This window comes from Eschrichtius robustus, chromosome X, assembly GCF_028021215.1.
Source record: "Eschrichtius robustus isolate mEscRob2 chromosome X, mEscRob2.pri, whole genome shotgun sequence".
Lineage (NCBI taxonomy): Eukaryota > Metazoa > Chordata > Mammalia > Artiodactyla > Eschrichtiidae > Eschrichtius > Eschrichtius robustus.
The window spans coordinates 114,534,469-114,559,850 of NC_090845.1; the positions used below are offsets into that span (position 1 = coordinate 114,534,469).

Genomic DNA, 25,382 nt, shown 5'->3' on the forward strand with positions numbered 1-25,382 from the left:
CAAAATTCACCATTACAACTAGTATATTCAAGTACACGTGGACTAAGTTGGCAGGAATAATAGGAAGAGAGTATTTGTACTACAAGTAGATCAAGTGAAGGAGAGCAAGGGGCCTGGGTGTGGCAGTTGTTGCTTTAAATGCATTTTATTTAACTTACTTAAATAAGAAATAATTGATAAGTGGCAAATTTCCCGATTTCATAGGTGTTATTAAAACAAGGCATTGCACGACCCCTGAAACTGATGAATCAAAGCCTTCTGTAGCGTTGATGACAGAGATGCTTCAGTGAGGAAGCTACTGTAAAAATAACCCTCGCTTCCTGCTGGTGGCACAGCTGGTTGCTTAGGGGGAAGCCAGCTTTCAGCATGAATGGGCTGCTGTGGAATCCTGTTTCTAGCTGTCAAAGCAGAAGGTTTAGCATCTTCTTCCAATATTCTGGTAACTCAAAGGAAGAAATTGAGATGATTTACTAAAGGATTACTTAGAGAGCAAGCAATTCAAAACAGGACACCAAACTGAGGTATAAAAAAGGAATATTTATCTTTTAAAAATACAACTTTGAACACTACTGACATCTGATTTACAAAGTATTTTTGTGAAATACTCTTCACTGGCTTTGCTTACTTAGTACATTCTCTTATTTTCAATCAAGACTCAAGGGAGGGCATGCTTATGTTATTACAAGCACCACCAACACCACAGAAGAAAAGACCATCTCTGCCTCAGGAAATTAGTCCCCCAGTTCTCATCCTTTCCATTTCTTTTCCATCAACCAGGACTTCCTGACTGGTCCACGCACACTCTGCCATTGTAATCTGCGGATGGGCACCGCAGAACTGGAGGAGTCCCAGTTCTCAGCACTCCAGGTGGAGCCGACCTATTTGTGCAAAGCTTCACACACCCTAGCCCACTATTTATTCATTACCAGGAATTTTCTATTAATACTCATATCAACTCTTTGCAGACATTCAGCATGAAGTAAGCATAGTATTTACAGCAGTACATGGTTTGCAATTCAACACACTGACAGCAGAAGAAAAGGGACCACCAGACTTTGTAAGAAGACGAGAGGGGAAGCATATCAAAATAAATCCCTTCTGCTAATGTGTATGTGTGTGTGTGTGTGTGTGTGTGTGTGTGTGTGAGCACACACGTGTGTTTTAATTCATAGAAAACTAAACATGCCCTCCTTTAAAAGCAGGCTATTTACAAGGTGATTCTGAATACCACATACACATGCCAGTCATACTGGACACTTGTTTTCTGTGAATACATCTAGCTTTTTTTTTTAATTCTGAAATAAACCTTTTATCTGATACATTAGAGAAAATAACTTTGAAACATTTGTCAACTTTTCGTTCACAGTAATTTTGTAAAAAGCCACAAACCATGCTTTGTCTTTTAAAAGGTGAACCTGGTCAAGCACCTTCTAGAAGACACTGATGTGTTATTCACTTACTGGCCTACTGGGAATTGGAAAGACAATGTCAGTTATGGAGTCCCTAGTGCTCCTCTCATTCCTCTCACCACTAGCAACATTAATGTGAAGAGAAGTTCTGAAACACAAATCACATATAAATCATCAAAACATTTCAGTTAACAGTGTTTAAAAAATACTAAAGTCTACAACAGTAGTACAGACACTGAAAACACCCCAAATACTCTGTAGCCTCAGGCCTTTTTAAATACTACTAATAAAAAGAGACAACCAATTGACAGAAAAGGAGGAAGTTACAGCACTTGAGGTTTGAGTCAATTTCTTTATAGGGCCTGTAGCTTGAGGTGCTGCTCTAGGATCCTTATTTTAACTCAAAAGATATTCCAGGAATGAATTGACAAATTTAAAGCAATTTCCACTTGAAAACGATTGAAAATACAAATCACTTTCTAAGCTTGTCCAACACGCATTTATTTTCAGGATCCCAGGTTGTCAGGCAAAGGGATTCAGGTCAGTTTCAAGCCCTCAAAGCCACAGAATTTCCATCTCTTCTCCAGACTGGCTCCAACTCCAGTCATTTCCTGCTTGAAGGTATGCTGGAGTCGGCTCATGAGACATTCCACATCACTGGTACAGATCTGTGGGACAGAGAGTACATCTCCATTCAAAACCAGTCCCACCTTCCTAATCTGGCTCCCCACCCCCCCCCGCAATGTTGCTTTAGAATGCTGACGCGCACGTGTGTGTGCTAGGCGTGGTGTCGACCTTCCCTTCCCTTCCCTGTGCGTGTGTATGTGTCGGCTGAGTGGATTCCAGGTGGAAGCCTTCTTCTGCTTGGACCGCCTGAGCCCACTGAGATTTCTTTTTGTTTCTGTATTTCATAACTGCTTTATTTAGGTATAATTTACATATAATAAATTCACTTATTTTACATGTACACGTTGATGAATTTTAGTAAAGTTATACAATAGTGCAACTGTCACCACGATTCAGTTTTAGAACATTCCATCACCCCCCCCCACACACACACAAAGGTTCCTTTGTGCCCCTTTCCTGTCAATCTTTACTCCCAAACCCTGACTCAGATTTTTTTCACTGTGGTTGTGCAGTTTTTGGAAATTTCATATATGTGTAATTGTACAATATATAGTCTCTTGTGACTAGTTTCTTTCACTTAGCATGACGTTTTTGAGATTGATCGCCACCAAGCTTTCTCTGGGAAAGAGCTGGTGTCGGTCATGCGGAGAGGCTTGGGTCTGCAGCCAGCTGAATGATGGCTTATCAGTGCTGGTGATGTTACGTTCAGGCCCACTGAAGCTACAAAGCCTTTGGGAAAGAGGGGGAGGCAGAAGTGGCTGCCACCAGAGCAGAAGTCTTCACACACGTCTTAGTTCACAAAGGAAAAGTGACAGGAATAGAGAATGCTCTGTGTTCCTACTTCTCTGCTCCCTCTCCCCACTCCTCTCTCTCTCTCTTTCTCTCTCTCTCTGTCACACACACACACACACACACACACACACACATACCCCCCCCCCCCCCCCACACACACACCCCAACATAAAAACAAAAACAAATCTGTTGACCCGTAGGGTTTGCTTCATCTTTATGTTAGTAGCACAGTAGCAACTTTCCTAACTGTGAACCTGGGCACTAGGGCTTGGCTGAAGAGCACTACGGGATCCTTAAAGAAATCCCAAGTTGCTGTCACAGCGAATATTTCTAAAGGTGGTAGGAGGGACCCCCAAATTCTTATAGTACCATTGCAGGCTCTCTTTGGGAGGCCCTGGTACTACCCTGGCAGGAAGCTGCTCAGGAGGAACTGGCACCAGACTAGGAGTGAGGTCACGCCTTTTCCCCGGTGTTAGTAGTGGACTGTATCCAGTTAAGTGAACGAAGCACACTGCACAGTATCATGTAGAGTTGAATCCCCATTTCAAAAAACATAAATCTATAATGCTTATAGATATATACATACAATATAGGTGCAGCAGATGTATAAAAAAGGGTCTGAAATAAGATATGCCAAACTGTTAACAATGGTTATCCTTGAGAGATGGGACTGTGGGGAACTCTCCCTTTGCCTTTACTGTAGTTCTATATTGCTTACATTTTAAAGAGAATATGTTTGCATTATTTTTGCAGTTAAAAAAACTGGGTCGTTTTTACTGACACAGAGTTCAGTTTCAAACGACCTCAACAGACCACTTGGTCCTGGTGCTCACATTGAATCCCTCCCTTCACTGCCAAATGGGCTGGCCGCTTAATTGCAGAATAGCATCACTTCCCAGAGATAAATGCCAGGGGAGTGCTAGCTAGAACTAAAACAAATGTGGAGGATGTATCACCACAGCTGGATTACCGAATGGGCCAGTGCCTCTGTTAAAAGGATATATGCTTATGTACTACGATGTTCATTGCAGCTCTATTTACAATAGCCAGGACATGGAAGCAACCTAAGTGTCCATCGACAGATGAATGGATAAAGAAGATGTGGCACATATATACAATGGAATATTACTCAGCCATAAAAAGGAACGAAATGGAGTTATTTGTAGTGAGGTGGATGGACCTAGAGTCTGTCATACAGAGTGAAGTAAGTCAGAAAGAGAAAAACAAATACTGTATGCTAACGCATATATATGGAATCTAAAAAAGAAAAAATGTGGTCATGAAGAACCCAGGGGCAAGATGGGAATAAAGACGCAGACCTACTAGAGAATGGACTTGAGGACACGGGGATGGGGAAGGGTAAGCTGGGACAAAGTGAGAGAGTGGCATGGACATATATACACTGCCAGATGTAAAATAGATAGCTAGTGGGAAGCAGCCGCATAGCACAGGGAGATCAGCTCGGTGCTTTGTGACCACCTAGAGGGGTGGGATAGGGAGGGTGGGAGGGAGCCACAAGAGGGAGGGGATATGGGGATATATGTATATGTATAGATGGCTCACTTTGTTATAAAGCAGAAACTAACACACCATTGTAAAGCAATTATACTCCAATAAAGATGTTAAAAAAAAAAAAGAGGATATATGCTTAAATGGCTTAACATTTTGGACATCTGTCAAAAGTCTGCATTCCAATGGCACTTCTCAAAAGGCCCAGATCCTATGAAATAGTGAGTACAATCCATGAGCAGCTTTAACTGAATGCTGCTTCTGAAAAAATTCTATCATGAGTTTATTTATTCTGAGGGGTCAAGAGTCCCCTCCTGCCTGTATGAGGCATGCATCCTTGACTTTCCAGGGAACTGGCACTTACCCTTGCTCCACTTTCCTTGCTGGCACTTACGGGATAGCATTCAGGGAAGGAATTGGCCCATGAGATCAGCTGTGAGCAAATATGCAGTCTGTATTACAGACTTATTGTTCCAACTTTTTTTGTCCCTGCCTTGATTGTGTCATTGTAGATAATGGCAGTGCTAATGGCTAAAGGCCCAGGGCAAAAGAAGTTTGACTGGTGAGAAATATCTGTTAATTAGCATATGATATGTAAATTAAAAGAAAGGAGGAAAATTCTTCTAAGATATATCTTGGAAGTAGGGTGGCCAATTCATTCAGGTTTGCCCAGGACTTCCCCGGTGTCAGCGTTAGAAGCCCCAAGTCCCAGGAAACCCTTCAGTCCCAGGCAAACAGGGACAGCCGGTCACCCTATTAGCAAGAGAGAAACTTTACGCTGAATCACAGTGAGAGAATAGGTGAGGGAAATTTCCTTACAGTGATTACTAATGACTTATTTGTGCTTGAGGAGAGTGAGGCCACCTGTTCACAAAGAACCCTACGTCGCCTTGCATGGCCGTCTCAGGCCCCCACATACCTTATTATCAAGACGGTGCAAGTAGGAGCAGATATATTCAATGCTTGCTCCAAATGGGTGGACATGAAGGAATGTGGAGATAATCCCTATAGAGACAATAATAGCATGTAGGTTACACTTGAGCATTGTATTCGTTGAGATGCCACATGATAGCGTCTAGCAAGAGCCAACTCATATGTACATCATATTATGTATTGGGCACTATTCTAAGTTTATATATATTTTACACGTTTAATCTTTACAACGACCCTGTGAGGTAGGTATTACCATCCCCATTTCACAGATGAGAAGACACTGAAGCACAGAAAGTTTAAGCAACTTGCCCAAGGTGACACAGCTGGTAAGTGGCAGGTATTTGAATCCAGACAGTTGCTCTCAAACACTACGTGTACTGCCTCTCACTGCACTATACCGCATGCAGAAAAGCTGGCATTTGAGGAGTCACTTCCATCATTCATGATGGCTAAACGCCATTTGAGTTCTACGTTTTACAATGAATTTAGACTTTTACAATGACTTTAGATTGTGCTGGGTTTTTGCAGTTCCTCTGAACCATCTTTAAATTGGATTTTAGCCTCTTTTGCATTTAATAATGTCTTGCTGTTGTGGCAAAAGTACAAATCATGTACTTTGCCTGATTAACCTTGTGCCTCTCACAAGAGAATCTGCTGATTGTATTTGGGCTTTATTCCGTGAGTAGGTCTGTAAAGAAAAGCCAAACATTTCCTTCATTCAAGTGGTGACTAGCATTCTGTTTGTCCTCAGAGCCCTGAATCTCTTCAAGTAACAGAATTCTTATAGCAATTTACAGCCTCCAGGGATCTGCATGATTTCTAACTCTGGAGTGATTGGCAGCTACACATACTGCCTTGATTACTGTGGCCACCAGGTTAATTGTGCCAATACTACTTCTTTCTCTGGCAACAGGCAGCATGTAAATTGTTCAAAAGTCTACTATTTTTTTCTTTATTTTTTTTTGAATTCATCTCCTTTCATAAGATCTTAGGTATATCAAACAGACCCAGAACTGAGTTTGCTGAAAACTGCCAGGAAATAAAAGCTAAATTTGATTTGGTTTATAAACTATGACTTGTCTATCCCTTTAAGCACCTGACAAAGAATATCACAAGCTTAAATTGTAGCTTAAAGTTCAAATAAGTTCTCTGTAAAAGTCCTCCAATATTAGATGGCAAGTGGGTGGGTTGGAGGATCCAGGAGGAACTGATGGTAGGGTTCAAAACTCTATTCAAAATGGATACTATTACTTATAACACTACTTTACTCTTAAATGACTTGGTAAATTGAATTTGTAAACACTGACTCAAGCTGAGAAACTTAAATTCTGAAGAAGACAGTCCATATTCAAAGGAATTCTAGATGCTATGGTCAAGAAATCCTGTCAAATGCCAAGAAGTAACTCCACAGATTTCAAAATACGAAGCAGTTTTTGTGGGTTCACACCCAAATAACCAATTTAAAAAATAGATTTTCCTTTCTGTGAGTTCAAGACTACTTTCTTTAAAAAACAAAACATTAAACACTTAAGAATCTTTGTTTCTAGGACTATCCATTTACAGAGGTTTCCTCCTACCCATAGCTCTTCTCTGACAGGTCTCCCTGTTGCCATGCCAATTTGTTAAAGAACTTTGAGTTCGAAAACGGAAATAAGTTGTCACTCTTCTTGAAGACTCACTGGCAGATCCCCCTGTGCATCTTTATTAACATATCAAAGTGTTAAATCTGAGTACAATATCCATTACTGAAGGAGGCAGATATATCTTTAAAATATGCAGAAGCTAATTAGTGTGGAGAACTTTTGAGATTGGGGTGAGGCTACAGTGTGGCTCAGCTTCCTAGAAGGCAGCTGGGATTATCTGCTGAGGCCCAAGATCAGCCCCTTTTAAGTGACTGAATATTTTAGTCATTTAAAAGGGGATCAATCTGCCACTGTTCTCCAAATAGAATATAAAGTCAACAAGCATTTGTGAATAGTGCTGTAAGTGCAAAATGCTTCTCATTTATTGAGGGCTTACTATGGGCTGGGCACTGTGTTTAGTGATTTAGATGAATTGTCGTATCTAATACTTGCAGCTACTTTGAGACAGGTAATATTATTATGCCCATTTTGCAGATGGAGGAACTGAAGCTCAGGATGGAAATGGTGGGGTCAAGACAGAAAGCCAGTTCTGTCTGATTTGTTATCCACTTATGCTATCTTGCCTCTGTGAAAAAATTTTATGTAACGAGAGCAATTGTAGCATTTATCTCATCAGAGCCCACCAGGGTCCAACACCCCACAGACAGCCTCCTGAGTCGCCTGCCAGTAACCTGGAAAGACAGGAGAGAGACACACACCTTCTCCGGAGGCCCATCTGGAGAAGCTCTCTGCCAAACAATGTCTGCACTGTCCCTTGAGTGGGAGTGAGAGGGCTCACCTATCTTTGCTTAGAGATTTAAAAAATCTACAACGTGTTTCTCCAGTGGACCCCCTCTTAGCATAGCACTTATACTGACACACTTGATGTGGCAGTGGTCACCAGGAGTTTGAAGAGGGCTGGGAGCCGCTATTACCATTTTGATTGAAATCTGTACTTGTTCTTACCCTGTTGTCTTCAGGACTCTGGGTCCTTGCACTGTCATGCTTCATAAATGCTTGGCATGTGCTTATGCATCTTAGGTTAATCCTTCCCCCCACTCCACTGCACTCTATCCGTTGAATGTGTGTGTTAGCTTCCTTACCCACTAGCAGTGCTTCGCGTTCAGATTTGATAGGACAGCTGTTCAGGGTCTTCTCCAGAGGGTAGTCACTATCCTGGCTCGATGCACACAGTCTAGAGGCACAGCTTTCCTGTGGGAATAATATGTCTCCCGGGTCAGTGCACCTTATATGGTAACAGACTTGGTTTCAATTATACAACAGGGAACTTCTTAACAGCACCTCGAAAGCAATACTGTGCAATTTTGCTTATTGAATGGGAGGGAAAATAGTATAAATTACAGAAGCATCACCAATAATCCAAAAGCTTCCTTATAAGCCTTCAAAACACACACAAAAATTTAGACATTCATCTTCACTAGTCTTTTTTTTTCCCTTCTGCCTTTATCATTCTTGACTCTATGCAAGTAGTCTGGGGAACCAGACCCAACATTTATTGTCTGTAAGATGCCAGGCACTGTTAGGTATGTTTTATCTCTATTCTACAGGTGAGGAAAGTGAGGCTCAGATAAATTAGGTAACTTGCCTAAGATCACATTGCTAGAAAATGGTAGAGCCAGGATTTCATCCCAGGCCACCCAATGTGAAAAGGACCATTCTTTTTTATTTTAGGTCCACACTATGCTAAAGGTCAGTCCCATATTGGAATGGAGAATCTACAATGTAGCTGATCCACTCACAGGTAATCAACTGTTGGCTCTTGAACTAAAAATTAGAGCTTCTGTTTATTGACTATCAGCTCTCTCTCTCTTTTCTCTGATAAGGACATTATCAATTAGGATATTTATGACTTTACAGCAAGAAATGACCGTGACAGTGGACTTCTTTGTTGTTGAAAGTTTTCTCTTTCTGAGCATAGTGTGTATGTTTCATAAGAGATACTCAGGTGAAATCCATGACCAGCAACCAAACTGAAAAATGCCTCCAGACCGTTCTCGGGTTTTTCTTTCTCTCTTTGGGTACTGAGAACATCTTTTCTGTATTATAAATGTGAAGCAAGAGCCTTCATAAAAGGAATAAAAGAAATCAGTGCTTCAGTCTCACTGCTGTTGTAAAAGAAGGTGTTGGGGAAATGTTCCGGAGGGGGGAGCAGATCATGGATGACTCGGGTGCTTCGGCACTTCTTTCCTTCCAAAAGCCCTCAGCAGGGACAGGTTTCCTTCTTTTTTCTTTAAAGATGCCTTCAAAGCTTCCAGGATGCTGCCCCTGAATGAAACTAATGGTCTTTGCTGCAAGACATGTTGTTTTGTGGATTTACAGGCTTCCAGGCTGTAGTCAGAAGGGAAACCTTTCTTGATGACCTACTCAATCTTTGGTCTTTAGAATCCAATCCAGTCAGCAACCATCATGCCAAGTTTGATTTAAACTGCTGGCTCACTTCTAAGCCACGGGCTGTACATGTGCTTCTAACCCCCTTAAAACATTAAATGATCCAGCAAGCCATTTTTTAAGTGTGAGAGTTTAACAGATTGGGGTTCATTTAAGATATGTAGACATCCTGAGAAGTTTTAGCCATCTTGAATCAAAATGTAGCCTTACTGAAACCTGACTTCAACTTGATTATAGCTGGCATTTAAAAAATTAGAAGGTAATTGAAGGGATGCTTATCACCTTGAATTTTTTTTTTATAAACAAATATAAAGCTGCTTTATTAAGATACATCATCAATTCAGGAAAAATTAGATCCCCACAAATAAAACAACTAATTTCACAGATGACAATATTAACCATGAAAAATAATAAAAATAAAATAGAACACTATGAATTACTAGGAAGCATATTCAACAGTTACAGAAAAGAGAGGAATAGTATTTTCCTAAAACTGGAAATAATGGAATGATCTCAGAGTGTTTATAACATAAACTTCATTTAAAGAGAAGCACACGGTTAAAATGTTAAATTAAAAAGAAATGAAAAGGAAACAAACTGGAAAAAAAAGTTTAATGGCTCTTTTAAAGGGTAGAATGGCCAATAAGGTAGTAGGAAATGGGCGATCAGAATTCAAGGGAGGGTTCATGATATCACCTTGAATTTTACTAGCAGATTCAAAGAGCTAGTTCTTTCTGCAGTAAGACAGACATAAGTCACATTGTTCTATTGCAAAACACTGACAATAACTCACACTGTGGTTTACTGTCAAGAAACCCAAACAAAAAGAAAAAATATCCCTCCTCACCAAAACTTATTGCTTTCCTTTCAACCTGAAATTTTTTTTGCAGTCTAATGTGATGGTACTTTGCTTCCTAACCTAATTGTGACAGTTTGAAATATTTGGTCACAAATCAGCTTCCCAGAGAAGATCAGATTATAATGAACTGTCATGACTTTCCCTGAAGGAAACCTCACTTAAAATAACAGGACAGAAACATATTCTGACTCACATTTTTCTGATTATCAGTTGGATTTCTCTCCCTGTCCTCTTTAGCTGCCACTTCAAGGTATATTTAGTTGCAAAATGGGAAACACTTAGACTTAGGTATAATATTGCAAGATTTTTCAATGCCATTTGACCCTTCACTTCTTTAAATGAAATACTTTACAAAGCAGAGAGCTGCTTACACGAAAATGTCCTCAAGTCAATTTGTGATGTCAATCCTGAAGAGTGATTTTAAGCTTAATGTCATTAGGATTACCCCACGTTCATCTATAGTCTTCTGGCTACACTACACACACACTCCATCTTATGCAAGAAGGGAAACAGAGCTAAGTAGCAGCTCTGGGACATCTTAGAAGCTCTGATAGTATGAGGAAAGTCCTGCTAAATAGAGCAGCTTTGGCACTTTTCAATTAAATGCTTGATAAATGAATTTGTCTGGGATTATGCTCATTTCTTTAATAACACCCACAAAACTGGAAAGTAAGTTGGTTTTATGAAGTGGAAAAATTAAAAGCATATTGCAAATGGCCTCCGGAAGAAAACACTTTCAATCATTTGTTTCAACTACACCAAGGTTGCCAGTTCTTAATGGCACTCTAGGGGAAGTCACTATGCTGGCAAACACACCCAGGGCCTGTATGCATTGCATCTTCCTGCCCTGAGCACAGAAGAGAAAAAGCACGAGCTCTTGTGGAACTGTAGAACTGTGGAATTGATTTCTGGCTCTTGGTCTAAGCTCCTAATCGTCTCTCTTTTTTTTTTTTGTTATTTTTCTTTATTTATTTTTGGCTGCGCTGGGTCTTCGTTGCTACGTGGGCCTTCTCCAGTTGCGGCGAGTGGGGGGCCACCCCTCGCTGTGGCGCGTGGGCCTCTCATTGCAGTGGCCTCTCCCGTTGCGGAGCACAGGCTCCAGGTGAGTGGGCTTCAGCAGCTGTGGCACGTGGGCTCAGTAGTCGTGGCTCACGGGCTCTAGAGCGCAGGCTCAGTAGTTGTGGTGCATGGGCCTAGTTGCTCCGCAGCATGTGGGATCTTCCCGGACCAGGGCTCGAACCCATGTCCCCTGCATTGGCAGGCAAATTCTTAACCACTGTGCCACCAGGGAAGCCCGCTAATCTTCTCTTTCTTCTGAGACATTAAGTCAGGCAGCTATGGTCAATGGGCCTTCCTTTTCAGAGGATAAGTTCACTTGAATGTTCAGGCATAAAGGAAATTAGAGAGGTGTGACAGGGAGATGCCATCAGTAGACTTTACATACCTTAAATAGACTGGGCACCCGATGCATGGTTGAGATACATTAATCCATCTAGAAGTTAGTAGACTTTCTCAGAGGTCCTCACTGGAGGTTCTATGGCTGCAGGTTCTCATTAGGCAAAGTCCCATTTTGCCTTCCCGGTTGCTATTATCTAGCTTTAGAATAATGTGTCTCCTTGTTTGCTTTCCAGGTTTCCCCCCTTTTGGTTTTGGCTATTTCAACCTGCAGCAGCTCATTATTACACTAGATGGAGTGTTGGCAAAGAAATGTCAATGTTCTGTTGTACTTGTGTTCCTTCGTTTAATGAAATGCTTAATTGAAAGTATTTTGTGTCACACGGGCTTTCTATGTTGTTATTTGCTTGACTAGATGAAGCAGGGATGAGGTGTATACTCTGACCTTCTCCAAGAAGGAAGACTGAGGAATGTTAGGGATGGACGGACATTTTATTCATTGAAAAGTATACTCTCCAGAACCTTTAGAAATGCCAAGGACTCATACCTAAAAGCAGAGCCCTTGATTCAAGGATTACCCTGGAGAAGGGCTTTTAATCCCCAATCAACCAACCATTCCACATTGATACCTATTGGTAGGAGCTTCCAGGGCATTTTCATTGTCACTGAAAAGGGGGAAGGGGGCAAGGGAAAAGGGTCACTTAGTACTCATGTACCTTTTCTTTAAGATTTTCCAACATTTTTTCCACCTGTAACTTGTCATCTTTGATTTTTTCAAGTTCAGCTTCTTTCCTTTTGTATTCCTCTTGGACTTTGAGTAGATGCTACAAGAAAGACCAAAGACAATCAAGTCTTAAGAAGCCACACTTCACTTAAAAACACTGGCTGAAGTTAGATATTAGGCAGGCCTTCCTCACTTTCCCCCAGCACACACAATCATCTCTCCATGCAAAGATACTAAAGGGAAAATCAAGATCCTTTTCACTTGAAGTTATTTTATCTGGCTCTTATGAATCTTTTGGATTTGTTCATATTTAAGAAAGAGTCTGAGAAACTAATTGATCTAATCACTTAACTTTCCTATTCCAGCCAGATGTAAGGGTAGGGTGCAGTTAATACTATGTGGACAATATCTTGATTTTGGCATAGAACTTAATGTGTAAAGCATTCTTGCAAATAGCCATTTTCCAAGCCAAGTTCAATTTCTGCGAGAAAAGTAGTAAAGAATCCAAATTTCACAAATGTTGGTTCCCTTATCAGTAGGCAAGGAACTGGACTCATCATTAATGATTACTACAAATACTATGTATTTAGCATCTAACATGTGCCAAGTATTGGGCAAAGGGTTTCATATGCATGATCTCATTTAAGCCTCACAATAAACCTATGATACATAAGCCTGAAGGTTACAGAGGTTTAATGGTTTGCCTAAGGCTATTCAGATAGTCAGTGCCAGAGCTGGGATTTAAACCCAGGTTGAGTCAACCCCACAGCCCATGCTCTTAACCATCATATTAGACTATACATCTATCGGGGATAAGATGGGAGAAATTTTACCATTGTTTACAAGGCTATTTTCCAATAAAAAGTAATCAAAATGAGTAAAGTTAATTTTTCAGGAGGTAGAGACCTAATTGTCTCACCGAAGTTTTTGAAGTGATGGAATGAAAAAAAAGTTCATTAGTTTAAAATTGAACCACTCCATTCTTATGTGGAGTGGTTTCAAATCAAGGTAAGAGGGGAAAACAACAACAAGAAAATGTTTTCAAAGTTTTGCTTTTCAGAGGCTTGCAAAAGACCATTGGGAGGGCTAAAAGACACAGTACGATGTACATTGTTGAAATTCTTTGAAGTCTAGCTGAGGAGATGTATTTTTTTGGTGGAAAGATATCTGATGTAATTAAACTAGATCCCTGATCTAATTAAACTCCACGGTGACAGTAAAAGGAAGGTAAGCATTACTTCACACATTTCGTTAATAGGAAAGGTAAAATATTAATGTGATATTGCTTGTCACATAGGAAGACAATGATAGCAGAAGTAATAGGAACATGGGGCTCTTTGTGCCAGAAGAGACTCCCTGTTCACAATTTGTGATTTCCAAACATCAATAAGCTTTGCCCTAGATAATTCCAAGGCACACAATTAAAAAATTATTGGACAGTTTTAAGTTGTGAGGAAAATGGTTGGTAATCCGGCAAGACAGAAGGGGATAGTACCCTTACTCAGAAGTACTACTCCTTTACTATAATGGGAACAGAGGTTGATATCTTTTAAATAGTAGGCTTGCTGTGGTGGTTACATAAAACTTCTAGATATTGAGCATCTGTTACACAATGTTGTATTTGAATGCAATTACAGTTGGATGCACTTATTTACTTTACTTTTTATACTTGGGATAACGTGCTGGTAAACTCATTCACATAAATGACTGTGAAAACAAAACAAAACAAAAGCGAATTGGTATTATGTGCCCCAAAGCACTGATACTTAAAAACCCATAACACCTCTCCTTCCAACCAAATCAAGGGTAGGATTCTTGCCATTTCTTCTAAAAGACTGTATTATTTAGCATTGTCTCAACTAGATACTTATTCACCAGCACTGTTGCATATCTAAGTAATTAAGGTTCTTCACAATGACCTTGAGACCCTGTCCAAATCCCAAAGTACATTCCGTAGCATAAAGAAAAGATTAGGTTACGCTCAGTGTAGTTTTATTGTTAAGTATTTTTTACTGAATGCACATTCTTTGAAAGTTGGTGATCCATCGCTATCTCTGCATTTACCAGAACATTTCATGAACTACAATACATCATCCCTTCCTCAGCCATGCCAGAGAACACAATACCAAGAAAATAAGAGGTTTGCTATTCTATTTGCTTGCGGGGGCCCTTTTACAAGTGAGGAGCTGATTACTATCCTTCCAAAAAGCTCAGAGAACCAAAATGTCTTTACCTGTTGCATTCCTTGCAGGGCTTGCTGCAGGAGTTTCAGCTGCTGTTCCCTGTTTGGGTCATCTTCTCTGTGGGCTTTGCCTTGTTCTTGCTTTAGCAGTTCCACCTCGTTCCGGTAGGCATCAAGCTGCCAACGGAGGCTGTCATTTTCTTCTTTCAGAGCTTCTGCCTGTGATACTAAGGCTAAACAATCAATACAAAGGAGTAAAAACCATATATCCAGATTCCGTTGTGGTTCACCTTAGTACCATGAAAACTTGGTGTTTTAAATTGCCATGTATAAAAAGCCTCTCAATGAGAAACTTTAGATCTGAGGTGGCCATGGTAGCAAGAGATGGACACAAAAGCACAAAGACTCGTTTTTCTAAATGAACACAGAATTCCAACACACAAAAGTCCTCATCGTGTTTCAAATTCTTCACCTCAAACATCACTAAAATATTTCTAGGTAACATCAGTTACTTTTACTTGAAATGCAGCAAATAATAAGAGCCTGTAATAATAAAATAGAAGGCTAATTGTCTTGAACTGATGACTGTCCACACAATAATTTGGCTGACAGTTATTTTTTTAAAAATGCAGCCTTAACTGATCCTATAGAGGAAAGGTAAATGTAAAAATTAAGACACAAGACTTCCTGGGGAATTCCCTGGCGGTCCAGTGGTTAGGACTCTGCGCTTTCACTGCTGAGGGCCCGGGTTCGATCCCTGGTTGGGGAACTAAGATCCCACAAGCCGTGCAGTGAGGCCAAAAAAAAAAAACAACTTCCAGTTTATGGTCTAGCATGTAAGGAGCTTAGAAGTCACCACTCCATTCTAACAACAAGTAAAAAGCTGAACAAACTGAAAAAAACCAACAACTCTTCTTAGATACAACAGAGAAGTGAAGTAACAGGGCAAACTCATACACCCAAAATTGGAGAGACAAACAGGTGAATACAGAGAATCACAACTTACCAGACCAGAAACCCATGAGCAGATATCGCCACAGGAAACAGTGTCAAGGTAGGAAAACCTAAACTGTACTTGGCAATTTGCTGTAGGCTCAGTGTAAATAAGTCTGAGAGTTAAAAACTCCAGGGAGACCCAGTCATAGCTAGGTCCCTACACTTTTGTGAGTTTTATCTCCAGGGGCTCCACCTGGTCCTCAGAGTGAACACTGGAGAAAAATTCCTATGTGCTTCCAGCAGGGGAGGGAAAAAAGAAACCCTCTTGAGATATGCCAGAGCATCATGTTCTTCTATAAAAGGGCTGCCTTCAGAAGAAATGATTTTACCATAGCCTAACCTACTCAGGTAGTACCAGAGCCTAACCAACTCAGGGAACCAACCAGCTCCAGACCCCTCTAGCCATTCTGTCCCACCTAAAGGGGGAGAAAAAACTGAGAAACACTTGTGAAGTTCAAAGTGGAGAATTAGTCTAAGTCAATGTTTTCCAAATGTGCTCCCTGGACCATGATCATATAATTCATTTAGGATGGCTGATAAAATTTAGATTCCCAAACCCTATTACAGGCCTATTGAAGCAGACTCTATAGCACAGAAATCTGAATTTTAAAAGGTAACCCAGTGATTCTTATATATATATACCAAATCTGAAAACCACCAATTTAAGTGAAGAAGGCAGAAGATAGATGCTGAAAGGGAACAGCTATCCTTAATGTTTACTGGGTACATGTACTTTCCATCATGGTTAACAATAGAATGAAGTAGTTTCACACTATCATGATTTGCTTTGATGTGATTCTCCCTCTTCAACACATTGCTTTGAGCACAGCTGTCTTTTCTTCCATGGCAAGAGTATTTCCAGTTCTGAATCACAAATATGGGCTAGCTACCATAGAGAATCTCACAGAACAGAAATTTTGTGGCACTTCAAGGAAAGGTAACAGACTGCTAGCTTTGACTCATACTTAGACTGGGAAGTATATTTAACCAAAAACATGCTATAGGCTCCTGAAATTCAAGTTTGGTAGCATGGAGAGAGAGAGAAATAAAACTTTGAGATCTAGTTGCTTAAGCTTTTAATTGGAACCAAGCGATAACTAAAACATGTAGCTGATTTAGATAAAAACTGAGGACCTGCTCACCGGCTCACACTGAGGAGGATTTCTGCAGTTGAGTACTACAGACATGCAATAACAAAATTAGGTACGATCAAGGGGAAGAAAAATGCACAAAAGTCCTTGAATTAAAATGAATTGAAACCTTCTGGGAGAAAAGCTATTTGGTAAGCTCCATTAAGTCTATTGTAGATAGCTTTATTTGACAAAGCAGCATCCTGGCATGTGGAACAGGAAAGAAAATAGCTATAAGATGATCTGTCAGGGAGTTTCCAGTCTCTAAACGAATAAGTTTCTGTGCAGTAGCCAATACAGCTTTTAACTCAAAAGAGATACAGAAGCAAACTGCAATTATATAACCCTAGTAAGTGCATTCAATCTGAATCTCCCATATACCCCTCTCCTCCCCCAATAATTCCTCAAACTCAGCAACTTATTAAGTGGATGCTCAAACTTACGGTTGCATTCATTTCAGGGTAACAGTGGATTTATACTGTATACAATACTGCAGATACTGAGGTGGAGACAATCCTACAAATCAAAGATTAATCAGCTATAAAATATCCTGGCTAAACACTTAAATAATTTGAATAGCTCAATTATTATTAAATTTTTTGTTTATCTTGGCTATAAGTTTATAGTATGTGTCTGCAGTTATTAGTTTGCTGTTCTGAAAATATTAACTATTCACTGATTACAAAGGGTTTATTTAATATATATGGAGGTTTATATGTTTAGGGATCTAACATATGGCAAAAATAGAGGAAATTCAGATGTAACAGCTAATAAATGCTTTTAAAAAATTCTGACTCGGTGATTTTCTTTCCTTAAGAGTTTTTGTTCATGGAGTGAAGATTCTGGGATCACTCAAGTGGCTAGAGCTGCTCACTTCAGTATGCAAGTACAGGAACCAATAAATCCTGATTTGCATTATAATCAATCTGTTTCCTATCTGTCTCTCTCACACAGACACACACACACACACACACACACACACACACCGTGGGGGCAGTATAATACCATATCTCCAATGTCAAGCACAGGGCTGAGAATGTAATAGTTATTAAAGGAGTAAATGAATTCACTTAACCATTACAAAATCTCTGTTAGACAGTTTTTATAATGTATTTCTTATAAGTGTGGAAGCTGAGGCTCGCTGAGGAAGAAGTCCTTTCTATGTCAAGAAAGGCAGAGCTTGGACTAGAACTCAGGTGTTCTAACTTTAGGTCCAGTGTCTTGTCCACTGTGCTTTACTGACTGCTAAGATTGTATAGAATGGTTTACCTGAAAACACTCATCTTTTAGCTGATGTTTTAATCTCTCCCATGGTAACCCCCCTCCAAGATGATTTGTTATGAAATTGAAGGGTGGTGTGTTATATTGTTCAACAGGTTTGCCATTTGAGTTCCACTGGGGACCCATACCATGGCTATCGTCTCACAGTGAGGTCCTGACTATACTAGGTGAGAGCAAAAGCCTTTACCCAGACAACTGTTTGTAGACCCCTGTTTGGTTCCTAATAAACCTCCAGGTAACCACAATGGAAGGCAGCAGATAGGTAGACTCATATATTGTAGATATTTCGACTTAGTTTGTAGATTCTCTCTTTTTTTTAATAAATTTATTTATTTATTTGTTTTTATTTTTGGCTGTGTTGGGTCTTTGTTGCTGTGCGTGGGCTTTCTCCAGTTGCGGGGAGTAGGGGCTACTCTTCTTTGTGGTGCGTGGACCTCTCATTGTTGTGGCTTCTCTTGTTGCAGAGCACAGGCTCTAGGCATGCGGGCTTCAGTAGTTGTGGCACATGGACTCAGTAGTTGTGGCTCGTGGGCTCTAGAGCTCAGGCTCAGTAGTTGTGGCGCATGGGCTTAGTTGCTCCAGGGCATGTGGGATCTTCCCAGGCCAGGACTCAAACCCATGTCCCCTGCATTGGCAGGTGGATTCTTAACCACTGTGCCACCAGGGAAGCCCTAGGTTCTCTTTTAACTTTGTGATTTTTAAAGAGAAATATTTAATTTTTATGCAGATACATTTATCAAAAATATCCTTTAAGATTTCTATCTTTGGAGATCTTCATCCCAAATTATATAACCAACTCCTACATTTTCTAACATTTCTTTTGCTATATATATATTTTGTCATTTGAATCTTCAATCCATCTGTTATTAATTTTGGTGTAAAGTATAAGTGATGTAGGGATCTAACTTTTTTCCTAAAAGTTTGGCTAGTTACCTATTTATACATAAACTGTCTTATGGTTTCTACTGTAGAACGTATTATTAATAAGTCCAAGCCAAATATAGAACAATACCACCTAAATGTCCAATGCTCCTAGGAAGAGAAAGTCCACTTTTAGTTAGGTACTATGATGAAAGATGGCAGTAAATTAAGACCACAGTAAGTCCTGTAGCCACAGGGTTGACGTTCAGCAAGTGTGTACTTATATGGCCTTACCAATTGTCTCTAGCTGCTTCCAGTCTGATGGGTTTGTGCCCATACCTTACCGGTTGTTAACGGTTTTAAAATATCATCCCTTCCAGTAGGTGTTAGTTAAATAAAGCAAAGCAGAATAATCTTTACCTGATTCCTCAGTTTCTTTTGTTTCTGTTGTTTCTTCTATTTCATCATCAGACATCTCCATTTCTTCTTCTCGCCTGATTCCCATTAATTCATCATTATGTATGTTGCGAATTTCCTAAGGTTAAAAGATATGCTCTTTAGGTGGGAAAGCCTTGAAAATGTTGAGGAAATAAACAGAATTAAGGACTAGGTAAAGCAGGGTCTTTTTAAACGTATAACAAAACTTCAGAGTAGTCTTAAGGCAAAGGCAAAGACAAAGGCAGAGGAAAAGGCAAAGGCAAAGGCAAAGGGGCATGTTGAGGCTGAGGACAGTCTCAATAGACAAAGCAAACTTTGTACACTCTGTCCTGTATAGGCTTTCTTTCCATACCCAGAGCTCTAGCAGCCGATGATTCTTGTATCCCTCCCATTTTAGAGAGTACCGTTGACCATGAAATACCTTCCACCTCTTACATGGATTTCTGGACTTTCCCTTAAGGTTCTGCCATGTTCACCTTCCCATGTCAAATCCTTTGATCTTGCTGCTTTCTATCCTCTTCTCTCTCCCTTTAAAGTCTTACTCAACAGAACTCTTAATCAAACATTTGCAGGTTTAGTAGTTAGAGTAAAAATGAGCTGTCAGGACTGAACTCCTACCAGATCAACCCTTCCGTGGATGATATCTATATTCTGTGAACAAAAAAACAAACCAAACCAAATCCCTAACTACTTGATGGCATTGGAGAATGAACAAAAACAGGCATATTCCGAAGAGGAGCTGACACTTGGAAGAAGGGTGTGGGTCTTCCAGTTTTAAAGAGACTTTTAGTCTGAGAGCAGACAACAGCTAGCACCTCATATGGTGGCTAAATTTTAAATAGAAAATCCAAAGTCTTCATATCCTAAAGAAATAAAGGAGAGAGTTCAGGACAACCACTGGAAGCCAATGGAAAGTGAGGAGGGGATCCCAGAAAGTAGATAGCCAAAGAGAGAGGGATCCAAATTCTGTGTATAAGAACTGTACAAATTTCTGCATGACCCTTGAACCATGAAAGCACATGGCAGATTCCAAACAACCCAGCTAAGGCTAAAAAACTGAACTGAGATTTGAGTTGCCATCTACGAGAGACAATTTCTAGCTTAAATTCAATGAAGTAAATTGACCATTAAAACAAAAGAAAACAAAATCAACATTCTTTGAAAGAATACAACAGAATCCAAAGACTTAAAAGCAAAATATTCACAATAAGCAGATAAAGCCCCCAGTTAATTGACATACCTACAAGAACTAGGATGAGATGACCCATTTTCAAGAGAAAAGACAATCAACAGAAACCAAGCTTGAAATGAACTAGATATTGGAAATTAGCAGAACAAGGAGTTAAAGCAGCTATCATAACTATCTCAATGATGTAAAGGAAATATGTTAATAATGAATGAAAAGATAGGAAATCTTAGCAGAGAAATAGAAACTTTGGATGAGCTTAACAGTAGAATAGAGATGACAGTATACAGAGAAAGCTTAAAGAGAGAACAATACAAATTTATCAAATCTGAAGAACAGAGAAACTAACTGGAATCACAGAAAGAGAGGAGAGATTAAATGATTCAAAATATTTGAAGAAGAAATAGTTGAGGATTTCTCAAATTTGATGAAATATATTAATCTATATATTCAAAGAACTCAGTGAACCCCGAGCAGAATATATGTGGAAAAACAGTATGTCTCGGAACACCATAGTCAAGCTGCTGAAAATGAAACATAAAGAGAAACTCTAACTCTTTAGTTAACTAAATTTATTGTGACAATTATTTCACAATACATGTAAGTCAAGTCATTATGCTGTACACCTTAAACTTATACAGTGTTGTATGTCAATTATATATCAATAAAACTGGGGGGAAAAAGAGAAACTTTTAAAAACAGCCAGAAAAAACCAACATATTATAAACAGGGGAAAAACAATTTGAATGCTTTGATTTCTTTCAGAAACAATAAAGACCAGAAGTTAGGGAAACAATTCTTTAAAGTGCAAGAAGAAATAAAAAATACCTATTTATTCAGAATTCTATATTCAGAGAAAAATTCTTTCAAGAATGGAGATGAGATAAATATATTTTCAGACAAATGTAAATGCGAGTATTTGTCACCCAAAGACTTGCACTATAAGAAAAGCTGAAGAAAGTTCTTCAGGCTGAAGGGAAGGGCTACCAGATGTAAACACAGATCTGCAGAAAGGCATGAAGAACATCGGAAATGATTGAGATCACACTGGAAAAGTCACTTTTTCAAAAAAAATCAAGCATGAGCACTCCATTTTGGAACAGCTTGCAATCATTTAAAGGCCACTTGATGCCTGTCAGAGGCTCCTCAGCAGTGAGCTGAGAATTCCTTGCCTAGGTTAGCCCCACTTGGGCCATAATACAGAAAATGTGCAAAGCTGTCTGGTGCAAATTGCCTCCATTTAGGGAGATTATAAGTATTTTAAATGGATTTCTTAATAATTAATGCTACAGTTAATCACTATCTCAACTAATATTCTCCTTTTTTATTCCTTTTATCAGGAAAAATAATGATTTCTATATCAAGTTAAGTTTAAATATAAATAAAATTACCTATTAAAAAGTGAGCTATTCAGTGTTATCACTGAGAGTTAAGAAGTAAAGGAAAAATAGAAGAAATAGAAAATAGAAATACTACCATAGGATCCCTCAATGTGCTGCAGAGGCATTACTTAAAACAGAAAATAATGACTTGTTTGAGAAAAATGAACTTTAAAGGACTGTGTCAAGAGAGACGTTTGCTATGTCTTATTCAAACTCATTGCACAGAGAACAATAAAGGAATTGCCATTTCTAAGAATTCATTCTTTCTCAGGAGTCTGGATTTCAGTTATCAAAGAGCTGTTACTGGAAATGTGATCATAATGAGGTTTGACACTGGCAAATTCAAATATTGTACAACTTACTTCATCAGGAAAAGTCGTGGCTCTCCTAGTTGCCTAACAAAATTGTAGACTGTCAGAGGGTATAAGCAGAGACCAACTCTCAATTCACAAACATGTTGTCTAACTCTGGGAAAGTTATTGTGTTTCTCAGAAGAGTAAATTGTGTTCCTTCTAGGGAAATGTCCCAGGGCCAGAAGATCTAACTGATAGCTAAGACACGCCCTGTAGCTGCTCAGCATCTGCAAAGCATCTTTTCTGCTTCCAGCTGGGCAAGGAAGCGTAATCTCTTCTTAGAAGTATAAAATGTTCAATAACTAAGTAATACAGCTTATCTAGAGATCTTTCACATCTTCAAAAAATCCCTAGAAAAATAACGGACCTATGGGCAAATTTTACCTCAATGCCTCAAAATACTTTAGAAACAAGAGTTACCAGTTCTTTTAGCTGATAATAAAATGAGGGTAAGAAAAACTAAGGAGAAGCTTGCTCTAAGTTATTCAGTCAGGCAGGCAAAGTGGCAGAGCCTAGAGCCCTCTAACTAGACAATCCTTCTTAGCTACAAAGAAACTAAGGTCCGTACCATTACTTTTTCTGTAAATATCGATACTAAGTCACATGAATGGAGATAAGGCAGAGAGAACAATAGAGGCTATAGGATACTATACTGCAATAAACTTAAGGTGAGCACTCAGTAAATGACACTACCTCTAAGTAAAGCAAGTGAGATTTTAATTCTTTGAAAAGTAAAGCACTTGATATCTAAGATGCCTATTTTCTATATTCTCTGGTGGATCAAAAAAGCTCTACTTTTGGAATCAAATCCTAACAAATACCTTCAGAGCGAAGGGCTAAAAGGTGGCATTTACCTAAGGAAGGCATTCTACCTAGCTTGGACACAGGAGCAGGCAACAGGAGGACTTTGAGCCACTGAAGTGCAGGCAGCAAGAGAAATAGCTGCCTCCCAGATCTGCCCCTTTTCCCATCCTGATAGTTGGATCCAGTGCTGAAGCCAAAAGAGTGGCAATAACATGGAAAAACATTTTCCAGAAATTTTCATTTGTAATTCTCTACCTGAAATTGACTGGGTCACGTCACTGATAGAGTACATCAAAAAAGGTAAGATAGCCCTCCTAAAGTTTTTATACCACACTGTTGCCCATGGTAGACCTGTGATATTTAATCTAAACAGTGAACTGTTAGTGACTTCTCAAAATGCATTATAATGCCTTCAAGTCTATTCTAGTGGTAACTTTTTGCGAAGCTTAGAAATTCACATATTGCTCCACAATGGAGGACAAAGCACTTTCAACATAGAATGAAACTGAAACCCTAGACAGAGGAAAATGCTGAAAAGAATCATCTTTGTACCAGCTGACATTTTTGACTTATCATAACGTAGGCAAATCATAAATTATTGAACGTTAATTATCTAACTATATAGTTTCCAAAAAATTTATGTGGACTTAAATTCATCTTACTCATGTTTTATGATAGAAACATGACTATAATAAAAGCAAAGTTCCTTATGAATTGTGTAACAAAATTGTACTTACCCACACTTTGAAAATTAACAGGATACTCGGTGGGGAATGGGCCAGATGAAGGAATGGAAAGGAGCAGAGGATAGGGAGATAGCTCCTACACTTACATAGAAATTTGATTCTGAGATATCATTCAAGCCAATGAAGCAAAGCACAAACACAGGCTCTTAATCAATGTCTATTGTATGCTACATAATGGAAATACAAATTAGGTTGATCCAAATTTTGTTAGCATGGGGTTTGATGGCTGAAAGCCAATAGCTAGTGTTAGTGCAAATGGGCCCTAAAACGAGGGTATGCAGATAACTTGAACATCTATCTGCAACCAGTTCTTCGGGGTTTGGAATGATAGGCCTGGAAATCTAGAAAGTTATTTTAGCAATCACAGTATTTCATTTCACGAGAATGCTAGTACGTAATCACCATGTACCCTTTCTTCTGGTCCAATGGTATAAAAATCTCACATTAGGGAGAATGCAAGGGAGTTTCTTGGTGCCTACTGCTATGGCTCTAGCTTCTTATATACCATCCAAAGTTTAACTTGTAATCTAGGCCAGGATCTCAGTAAGAGAAACACACAGGTTTTGAATGATTCTATAGAAAAAGAGTTCCCACAACACACAGCACTGTCAGTAAAGTCACTGTAGATGCTAACTTTTAGTAAGGGGAGGGACTTCAGCCTTCTCTTATTTTTATTACCCTTTCAAATTGTATCAGCAGGAGCCTCACACACATGTAAATCAGGAAAGTAAACCAATGAAAAAGACCCATTATCAAACTAGTCTGCTTGGCAGATGCTACCAGAGTGACTGCCTTAGCTCCCTGAAGGTGGGGACTTTTTCTTCTTCATAACTTCTCTCTCACCAGAGTGAGACAGTGTCTGCTGCTGGAAGCAGGATGATAATGAGACAAATAACAGGTACTTTGTGATGCGAGGAGGTCACCAGCTGGCTTATTCCCCGAGGCAACTGGTAGAAAAGGTTCAATGTCAGACCCTTCTACCTTGATGAAACCCCTAACTTAGGAGTTGTAGCTTTGATGCCTAGGTCAAGAAAAAGTCAGTTTAGTTGATTAGGTCACTGAGATGCTCTGATTCTCAGTGGGGTGCTAAGAGGCAGTCCCAATTTAAGAGGACAGTTTTGTCACTTTCTACAGGATACCTCCTTTTAGTCCTCAGAGTTGCCTGTCATCAAGTGAAAGTACGCAGAGGTTAAAAAAAATTTAAAACCTTGATTTAAAGAGGTGCCAATATAGAGTAGAAGAAATCTTTTAGGTTTAGGGAATGCAATGGCAGAGAAAGGTCATGAGCTATGTTCCACTGTCAGTAGTTTTACTTATAAAGATTGAGGTATTCAGGGTAGACCTTAATTTAGTCCAATCTAACAGGCAGGAAGCATTTTTCTGGGTTCCTACAAAGCCTACAAGGCATATCACAAAACATGTAGTAAGTCATGCTGGCCGTGTGCTTTATCCTCATCACTGTGCCAAGGAAGCTCTGCTACAATATTAGGTGATAGGGTATACAGCTCTCAGCTCTCCACAGCCCCAGAGAAATGTCCGGCTTACTGGCATAGCTATCTTTACTGAGGAAGTAATTAAACTCAAGCATATACCCACCAGATAGGTAGGCTTGCTATAACTACAGAGAGCCTTGATGAATAATATTAATGGAGACTATTTTATTGCAAATTCGTTTACAAAAGGGTTGTGGCCTAGACAAGTCAGTTCTCCAACCAGAGGCTCCACTCCTCCCATGAAAAAGGAC

At 39.5% G+C, this 25,382-nt stretch overlaps 1 protein-coding gene across 9 annotated transcripts in view; it reads right to left on the reverse strand.

Moving 5' to 3' along the window:
• Positions 1-517: 517 nt before the first annotated feature.
• The window catches only part of ENOX2 (ecto-NOX disulfide-thiol exchanger 2), a 271,731-nt gene continuing 246,866 nt past the window's right edge, over positions 518-25,382 (reverse strand). For 8 of the 9 annotated variants that reach the window (XM_068532780.1, XM_068532779.1, XM_068532773.1 and 5 more), the window contains 6 exons: positions 19,150-19,264; positions 14,513-14,694; positions 12,272-12,379; positions 7,996-8,104; positions 5,257-5,342; positions 518-2,077 (listed from right to left, as the gene is read on the reverse strand). In XM_068532780.1, the coding sequence (XP_068388881.1) occupies positions 1,946-2,077; positions 5,257-5,342; positions 7,996-8,104; positions 12,272-12,379; positions 14,513-14,694; positions 19,150-19,264 (732 nt within the window). In that variant the 3' untranslated portion in view covers positions 518-1,945. The remainder of the gene's footprint in view (positions 2,078-5,256; positions 5,343-7,995; positions 8,105-12,271; positions 12,380-14,512; positions 14,695-19,149; positions 19,265-25,382) is intronic. The other variant, XM_068532772.1, reaches the window with a different exon arrangement.